Source organism: Tigriopus californicus, chromosome 6 (assembly GCF_007210705.1).
Source record: "Tigriopus californicus strain San Diego chromosome 6, Tcal_SD_v2.1, whole genome shotgun sequence".
Lineage (NCBI taxonomy): Eukaryota > Metazoa > Arthropoda > Copepoda > Harpacticoida > Harpacticidae > Tigriopus > Tigriopus californicus.
Window position 1 is genome coordinate 5,997,881 of NC_081445.1, and position 9,987 is coordinate 6,007,867.

A 9,987-nucleotide genomic window follows, 5' to 3' on the forward strand; every position below is an offset into this window, starting at 1 on the left:
TTGCGAAGTGGACGGTTAAGCTCCCCACCTTTGCGATTTACTTTGGTTTGATCCAGGGGGGGAGGTGTGGCGACCATCTCATGGTTTATGGAATAGTTTATCTGATCAGATAGAAAGTATTGGCTACTCAGCTGTTGCGCTCCTGCGTCGCCCTATTTCTGGGTGGATTCCTGTCTCTCTCTGGTTGATCAATAAAAGTTTAGAAGCTCCATTAACTTTCGCTTCAGCATGACCAAGTGTCGCAATGAAGAGGTTGAAATAATTTAGTTTCGCAATGTTCTCTAAATTAGGTATTTTAAGGTACATATTTTCCTTTATGGTGTCAAGAAATGATACAAAGGAATTCAAATCGAGCAGAACAGGCTTATGTATTTGTTATGATAGTTCTCATGGTGGAAATACACGCGAGAATGAAGGATTGGCTAATACGCTAGAGGCACTTGGGGTAGCTGAGGCACTTAACAATACTTATTATTTGGTTTGAAACTGAAGAAAAGAACATCAGAGCACCAGAAAGAATAGGATGGATGAAAGAGGACGAGATTTAAACCCAGTGTTCGGAACATCTTCCCCTGGAACCGCATGTCTCTAGTCATCTGGGGGTCATTTCAATTGTGTTGGAGGGTTGAGTGGCCGACGATCCAGGACTTGGCTTTGGGATGCCGTAATATTCGTCTGAGAACATGAAATTGTAGTATCGAATCGAGAGGGCAGCCACCACAAACCAGAAGTAACAGGTAAACCCTGAAATGCAAGATCAGACTCGCTCATACATAAACACTGGAATGTACAGAATGGACGAGGAGGCTAAGATTGGGAATTGGTGCAATTTCCTTGCACTTTTCTATCAACGAAGCTACAATTACATTGTCCAATTTGTCAGGTGGATCGAACAACTGGGTCAAAAATTCTTCACAAAATAAATGACATATGATAATCTATGATTAATGATTAACCTCTCCCATAATTCAATAAATAGTCGGAGATCAGCCATTCACTTAAAAATGCCCTAACATTGCACAATCGCTAAAATTTAATTGGTTGTTGCCCCAGCGAGGTAAGCTGTTTTGAACGAAGTTCTAATGGTAAAGTGACGCGCACTGAAGTTTTTATGCTTTTGAAATACTGTAAGCTGGACCCATCAGTTGCAAAAGTAAATTCTTAATTCCTTTTCGGATGCTTACCCCATAGTACTAATCCGATGGAGGCCACGACCAGCAGCTCATAATCGGCATCCAAGAACGATGCCAAGGAGTATCTAACGCTCATTCCCAGAAGCAAGAGCGTCTCAGCCCCAAAGATCGTAAGCCAAGGAGCAATCCACAAGCAACTATGTCTCCAAGCTCCCACAATAAGAGTTCCATGGAGAACGGCATTCAATCCCAAGACAACGAAAATCAGCCCATTAAAATGGTTCGGCAGTGTGAAAGAAAAATGATCCTCCAATTTCGGAATTTCGGATTGAAACACGGCCAATGCAACGATGAAGCTTACGCACAAGAGGGTCATAATTGACGCATAAACGATCACGCCTCTCTTGTGGTCATACTTGCAACAGCACAATGTCAGGCAGGGATAGGTGAAGAACTTGCTCTTCTCTTTGGGCCAAATCACTCGTCGTTCTTGAACTGTAATCAGTTAAATATTTTATCCTAGGAAAATGTCAATGTCAATGATAAGTAGAATGTTATTGAGGATAATGAAAAGAAAAACTTATTTTAAAAAAAGCTGGGTAAAGCACAACCACGTTCGGTCAAGAGAGGGAACCGCAGCTTGAATCCTTCACCCTTCAGTCTTTCATGTGTAGATACGAGTACAATACTGTAGTTGCTGCTAAGACAAATCCTCAAAGGGGAAATCAAAACCTGATAACGGCTTGACCGTACGAAAAAAAAGATTAGGATATTCATATTGATGACATTATTGATATTTGTCGGACATAATTGTTTCTAAAAAGCACTCATTCCATAGAAAAGGAACTTAAGGAAACCAGGTTCTTTGCAATGTAAGCGTTATGAAGTATCTTTTACCTAAGGTGTCCAGGAACGAGAGGTTCTTCATCTGAGTGGGCATGAGAAAGTGGATGATATCTCTAATTTCAGAGTCCACAAACTCCCCCTCCAAAGCATCCACGATATCTTCCAAGACATTGCCGTGGACTTTTTCAATGACATTGATATAGGACTCTTTCTCATGTTGTCTGATTTGCATCTTTAAGCTCTCATCAGTCAGCTCCACATTTAACCATGGCATATCCACAACGTAAAGGGTGTCTCGCCCGACAGACAGGGAACATTGAAGGTTGTCGCAGCTTTTGATTAGCCCTCAACATTAACAATTATCCGCATTGACAAGAGTATCTATCGGTAGGATACTCACAATGTTTTACAATGTGATTCTGGACGGTGTTTCTGAAAGGTGTCTGGGCACACATGTTCATGAGATCCGGGGAAGGAAGTTTCCTTCACGCACACATACAGGGAACACTATCACATTACTGACACTCAAGGCCCTTAACGGACAAAGGACACAAATGAGGATACATTGGCTTCATCGTTGAATGGATGGACGCAAACAAGATCTCACCGGTGCTTCAAAGAACGGAGTTCTAGAACGAAGGCCAGAGCTCTGAAGCGAGTGCCTAAAGATATTCATGTTTTTCCTCCTGAGCAATCAGTCCATAAAAGCTCAGTTTGCAAAGCCGTGGTCACGCACTCATGGCTTGTGATTATTTTATTGCCAGGCTCTGGTGATGACAATGGTTGGGTGGTCCAAGACCGGTCCAAATTATGGCAGACGGCTTACAAGCTATGTGGAACAGTCTCGTCGTCGCTCTCACTAGCCTCTCTTGTCCTCTGTTTGGTGGTCATGACACGAGCCACCAAAGGTCCGTCTTTCTTTCGACTGACGACGACACCCCTCCCTGCCCCGCGCTCTTCATGAAGAAGAGCGAGGAAGAACGACGGAAGCGATTCATCCTTGACAAAGCCGCCTAATTTCCTTCCTTCCTCTCGGCTCGTCCACACACACTGACATACACACCTCACCCTATCAAATAGCAAGACCGGACAAGGAGCCTTTTTGACGTTGAGTGGACCGAATCTGGCCCGCTCCCTAACAGTGAGCATACACACCTGAGGGTCGAACTGCGAAGAAAGATACACACACACACACACACACACACGTTGCGCTCACGCACGCACATTCATAAGGATCCAGACACACACACACACACCTACACTAAACACACTATTTGGAAGTTGATTGTCCTTGCGGATTTCTGGTCGAACGACAACACGGTGGTCCGAAACATGTTGATGACAAATAATCATTCAGAGTGTGACGGTTATTCTTAATCATTAACATGAGGCCGTCTAATATATCCCATAAACAATTAATTTTGGTGGGAATTACGAGCACCTGGCATTTGAAGATCAGAATTATTTGATGCTTGTCAACGGTGGCTTCGACTGTCCTGGGATTAAATCGGATCTGAAGACATTTCACTTTGCTTGGATAATCTTGCGTTATGACTTGGATACAAATACTGCACGCTGAGGAGGCGTATGAACCGACTCAGATCTTTCATTAAACCTCAAGCTTTTAATTAGGCTATATCCAAGGTTTATTCCTAAACGTTTTCACCTCAAACATGGCTTTTGGGACTTTGGGCTTTACTTTACTCATGCACATTTTCAACATTCAACAACCTTTCTCCCGGTGTCAACAAATTCAGGCGAGAGCTCGCTCGATTTTGGAACTTACTCTCACGCACTAAACCCCTGACACCCAAGGTTATCTTGCCCCTAAGTCTGAACCTGTCCCGTTCAAGTTTCAAATGACCTTCGTCGTTCCTCCTAAGCGTTATTAAGAAGACTAATGGTTTTAGACAGTAAAAACGGAGGAAGACGGCCCCTGGCCTTGCATTGGTCTTTCAAGGGTGCTCTTGCTCATACTTTAGCACCAGCAAAGCAGCAGGAGAACGAAAAACAACAACTGAATTTCGTGGCAACCTTTTGAGAAATCCCGGGCGAGATTCAGCAAAAGAAAGCTCTCAGGTCAGGTTGAACACGGGAATTCCCTAATGCACAAGTGTGTGTATTTGAGGCCACCGCAAGTGTTCGCATGAGGCTCATGAATTCTAATGTCAAGAGGTTTGTAGCAAAGAGCAAGGTCCCCTCGATTTATCTATTAAGGAAATAAATTTATATTCAACGAATTTCTTGTCGCCCACGGAGGATAGTTGGATGAAGTCATTCTCGTTTCGACGCCAATCTGTTTAATTATGATTGGTCAACATGGGAGGGCGTGGAAGCACAAGCTATTTTGCTAGTTTTGAACAATCATCACTGACTTAAATGAAACATTCAAGGATTGCTCATATGTTTCAGCCAATAGAGTGCTTCAAAAAGAAGAATTGGTGCAAAATTGTTACTGGAAAGCACGAACATAAACGCTCATACGAAGTAGCAAAAGTAAAAAATGTATGTTGATCTTTTCGTCAGATAAATAACATGAAACAGTTCCAATTTCGTGTAACGAAAACTTAATCCGGGGAAGACAAAAGCGGTTAATGTTTGCAGGTTAAATCCTATTTTTTCATGAAAGTGTTGCAACACGCACCTTGTGCGGATTTTTTTTTTCACGGGCTTTTCTAGCCGCTACAGGGAATGTAATCACCAGTACTATTAAAATGAAAGGTTATAATTCGTCTATTTTTCACCTTTCAATCTTTATATGATATTTCGTCCACCAATGAATGTAGCCCTTGAATGTAGGGTTGATCTGGAATGCTATCTAAAATCTTGTCCAAGTCTGACTTGAAGGATGCAAAATGATCAACAAGGCCTATGGATTCCCTACGAATATTAGCGGGAAGCAAACTAAACAATGAAGGAGACCAAGAAAGAAGAGAAGTAGACTTCATTGTTCGAACTAGCCTGGATTCTCGAGGGCTTGAGGGTGCTGTCAAAACGCACATTAAGCCTCTGCGGTCACTAGATTGACCCTAAATCCTGGGTTGGGGCAAAGCTCATGAATGCTTTTGAAGACCTTCTTTGAACACCACAGTCCCAACTTTTCTAGTCTCTCCCAAAACGAGAGCTCTCTCATTCCTGTGATGTTCCTAGTGAAACGTCTTTGGACTTATTCGACCTTTTGCAAACCTGCTGAACTCATTGGAGCCCAAATGGGTGAGGCGTATTCAAGATGTGGCTGGACAATCGACTTGTACAGAGTTAGCATCGTGATGCTAGCTATCTCTGGACTTAAACGTGCGATATATCCAACCACAGATTTGAAAAGCATTACCCACCTTCAACTGGATATGCTCATCGAACTTTCCATTATTTTGGAGGACTACACCTAGATCTTTCCTTTCATAGATGAGGCTTGCTCAATATCTTTACCTCCATTATCTACGAGTGGAGTATTTATTCAAAGGAGTTGACCCGAATTTCATTCCGTTCAGAGCCATATTACTCTCAGTAACCCAAGAGTAGATTCTTTCTAGGTCCTTTGCAAGGCCAGTGGAAAATTGGCCATTCCTACCAGAAACTAACTTTGTATCGTCAGCATAAGAAGAGAGACTGGCAGTAATACTAAGCTTTTGAAGCAGGCCAACAAATATTAAAGAAAGGAAGGGCCCTAAGGTGGAGCCCTGGGGAGCACCTGATTTGACATCATGAATGTCACTAAGAGATTCTTCGACCTTAAATATATTCTTCTTATCATGAATGAAGCGTCTTATCCAATTGAGAACCTTGCCTTGGATCCCAATATCATGAAGTCTTTTCAATAAAAGGCCATGATCGACTTTATCAAAGACCTTGGCAAAATTAAGTTAGAAAACATCAACTGACTGATCTTCTTCTTTGGTTTAGCCGATTGTCCACCCCTATTCCTATAAACACTCTTCTCCCTAATATTCCTTGCTGTTCCGTCCACAACTAGCTAGAGTCGAAAATCCTAACTATTGATTCCCATAGTGAACGAAACCCTGGAGTACCCTTAACCCAAGCACTAGGCGTAATTACCTTGATGGCTCTTACAGATGAAGAGCACCAAATGGGCTTAGTTTCTCAGACCTATCTTCAGGTCTCCGGTTTTTTTACCTTCACTAGGGCATGCAATGTACAAATGTGACTATGGAGACAAGTTGCTACCCGCAACTTTTACTCCCCATGAGTACAACTCGTTTTCAGTTGTCTGACTCGTTACTGGGATGTGAAAGTTGAGTTTCACTTGGCTTGCAACTTGGGGTCACTCTCCAAGTCTAAGCAACATATATTTTCTACCCCGTTCTACTTCTTCAAGAATGTTCAGTTCTTCTTTGAAGTTTTCTATTTCATTAACCAACCTTCACACTTTCGAATTACTTAATGTCTCAGCCAGTTGGCCTGGGGAAGGAGGTTTGGATGGGTTAGGTATGGCGATAAGGGAGCAAATGGGTTCTACAGGGATCTGGGATTCAACACTATGCAAATCCGGGAACAGTGTCTACTTAGCTCCCAAAAGGTTATCATTTCTTCCTCCACGGGGTAGATACGACAATCTTGATCACTTCCTCCGTATAGTTTGCTCTGCTAATGGTGGTAATGCTTCCTGACTTCCAATTCCTTTCCCTTCGAGGGTTGTTCTGAGTTCCTCTTCTCTCAGAGGTTGATTTGTGATTGCCTTGGCTTGGCTTTTTTCCCTTTCCATATATTGAAAAACTCTGTCAAATAATAATCCAATGAGATTGAAACTCGCAATAAAGATTTTTTATAAATAATTACTTAACAATGTAAGGTGTTGAACACGGTAGTACCTTCTTTTTTGAGGTGCTTTAGTCCAACTCGAGACTGGCAGCATGCGAAAGATCAGTGTGTCAAGTACAATTTATTGAGAAATACCATACTAATTCAATTCTAATTACGAAAGACACTCTTAACCCTGTCGAATGAGTTGGTTGAATTCATGGTGGATCAGGGACTCTATAGAGAGGAAACGACACGGATTTCCGCTCACCGCCAACTTAGGCCATTGCGTTGAATCAAGACATTAACTCCAGTATGAAAAAAAAACAAGATTGTCCGTACTGCATTGTACATTAAAATGTTTTTAATTAAATAATGATCTCCTTGATATACAACTCCGTCCATATACTAAATATTTCTGAGTTAATCTTGAAAGTCAGAAGAATAAATGAACATCAAATTAATAAAAAAAAAGGGAGATGGTTGTAGCGCAGTTGAAAAGGTATGTGATACTGTACGTCTTCAAAAGCATCCATCTCAAGGACTAGCTCGGTCTGCCAACTCAAATTCGTTGGTGGACAAAATATCATAACAAGGCAAGGTAATAAATAGACGAATTATAACCTTTCATCCTAAAAGTACTGATTACATTCCCTGTAGCGGCTAGAAAAGCCCGTGAAAAACCAAGCCCCTCAAAGAATGTTTTTGTCTCTTTGCAATAATCCAGCAACGACACGTAGTGCGAGACCCTGACCAAACACGAAGGCAAAAGCAGTCAAATTGTACCAAATTTGATGAGACAAAATGAATGCAGAAGTGATAATGTAGCATATCAAAGCAAAAATATCATTCAAAGCTCAAAGCCTGGTTTAGGGAATGAAATCCTCAGCACTATTTAAATGAAAGGTTATAATTCGCTCATCTATTACAATTTAATCGTTTTTATGAAATTTTGTCTACCAACGAATTTGAGTTGGCAGACCGGGATAGTCCTTGAATGTAGGGTTGGTCTTTGTTTGGTTGTTTATGTTTAAAGCCCCTCAAACACACAATGTGTACGATTGACTACTGTAACAAAAGAGGAGATAGAAAAAAGAGAAATGAAAGTTAAGGTGGAGATAATAAAGTAGGAGAAGTAGTAGATTATTGTTTTCCCCAAAAGACATTCGTAAATGGCAAAAAAATACATCAAGTGCACTTGGTAGCAATCAATTTCTTGAACGCAATAGGAGTTTTTGATATCCGAATCACCAGGGGGAGAGCGTTCCAATGATCCACCACCCCAATGAAAAAGGAATGTGAGTCATGATGAGGTCCTAGAAAAGGGCTTGCGGTTTTCTGGCTCAAGAACGCACCTAGTGGCGCTAATGGAAACGTTAATGAAAGAGAGGAGGATACCATTCACAGAATAGAGATTTCTGACTAGCATTTGTTGATTGAATAATTTTGAAAAAATAATTTTGATAAAAGTGAATATCTTAAAATATCAGTCAAATGTGCTCCAATTCTTCTCGGCTCCAACGATGGACGACACCAAAAATGTAAGCTATCTAGATGCCCCTGACCCACACTTTCTGTTGCCAGCCTTTTCATTCTTCTTTGAAAAGATTCAAGGAGATTAATAGAGCACTGAAACCCACGGGACCACACAGAAGAGGACGATCATTTGTCTGGGGAGGTGCCTTTGGGTCTGTGAAGGTGCCTTTGGAATGGAGGCGTGCAAATGTTTTCCCTCTGTTAAAAGGTGGCACAAGCGTATAACTTGAAACTACCGTACAATATCCGGAAGGGATAACCAGGTGTGTGGTGGAGCGAGAGGATCGTAACACTTTCGCAAAATCGTCTTCTCGGTCGAATTCTTTCTTCGTGCGGACCGTGGATCCGTGAAACGCTCTTGCCCTAAGTGCTCGTATGGCTAGAACTGTCTCGTCTTTCAAGAAGTTGGTTGCACCAAACCAACATTTTCTGACTAATTTTACTTTTCAATACGTTTCCCTCTATTCCTATCTGAATTGTCAATTACCTGAGCCTACAGCTTGATTTAGCTTGAACTGTACCTGTGACCTGACATTTTGCTTGAGATGCTGCTGCTTGCCGTTGGATGAAGATACTGCAGCAACGCAACTATGTTTTTCCCTATAATAAATCAGTCTATTGGTCAACTACCATCATTGGCCGACAGACACTTTTAGCAAGCACCACAACTTCCAATTGTCAAAAGCTTCTATTTTTCTCTTAATTTTAGCTATATTATGGAACAGAAGTCTCCTTGAGAAAGTTCAGGAAGGAGAATCAAATCAGCGACCTCTCACATGAGAGAAAACTTCTCTAATCATCCACCACATTTCACATTTTTATAAGGATGTCTTGCAAAGGCGAGATTCAAACTAATATCTTCTGGGGAACTGTGCCGCCTTTCAACACTTTCTCAAACCGTTGTTATTGAGACCAAATATAAATTTGGCACCAGAAAATATGCTGCTTTCTCATTGGCCAATTTGTTTTAGAAATCATATCAATGACTATTTGGGTGAAAACACAAGAGTGGTGCGAGGAAAATCTTGTCTCGTTCTTGAGCAAGGAATTTGAACCCAATGGACTTTGCCATCTAGTCAAATCTGGAGAGAAGACTGAGGGGAACAGTTTTTTTAAGAGTGTTCCTATCTCAAGGAAGCCCTATAAACAGCTTGGGCGAATTCACCTGAAGCAGAGGTCCGTGCCTGCTGCAGAAGTGCTCTTCGACGTTTTCGACCGTAGTCAAAAAGCGAGGAGGAAATGTGAGTAATATATTTATAAAAGAATTGAAGGATAATGTTTAATAACTTTGTGTTTTGTATGTACGTTTACTCCGCAACATGCTTCGTCAGGCTTAAAAAAAGCAATTTACCGTGTCCGATTTCTTTCCTGTCACCGGTGCATCGTTTTTTATAATTATGTCACTCTTCGTCTTAATCATTTTCCTAATGTCAAATCCCAACCTTTTGTGCGACATTTACTCATTATGCATCCTAAGGAGTGCTTGAGCCCGTTTAATAGGCGGGAAATAGATCGAACAATTTCGCAGCTGACAGATTTTCGAAAAAACGCCCGAACCGCCCCGAGCTCAAGGCAGCGTCAGATCTGCCCACGGGGCCGACACCTGGGGTGAACAACAGAAGACGGTGGGGCAGCATCAATCGCTGCTGCTATGCCTCATCTGCCGAAGTAAAGGACACATAGTTGAAAAGTGTCCAAAGTTGGTTCACAGAGA

General features: G+C 41.7%; 1 protein-coding gene across 2 annotated transcripts; it reads right to left on the bottom strand.

The window, feature by feature from the left end:
- Positions 1-343: 343 nt before the first annotated feature.
- LOC131882285 (uncharacterized) lies at positions 344-3,342 on the bottom strand. 2 transcript variants are annotated; one of them, XM_059229385.1, is made up of 4 exons: positions 2,587-3,342; positions 2,031-2,512; positions 1,185-1,628; positions 344-744 (listed from the first exon to the last, which is right to left on the bottom strand). In XM_059229385.1, exons 2-4 carry the CDS (start codon positions 2,251-2,253, stop codon positions 593-595), a joined length of 819 nt encoding a protein of 272 aa, XP_059085368.1. In that variant the 5' UTR covers positions 2,254-2,512; positions 2,587-3,342; the 3' UTR covers positions 344-592. The 2 variants fall into 2 exon arrangements, with proteins under 2 accessions (XP_059085368.1, XP_059085369.1); XM_059229386.1 differs by having other exon boundaries at positions 2,031-2,311; positions 2,380-3,342.
- Between the last annotated feature and the right edge of the window lie 6,645 nt (positions 3,343-9,987).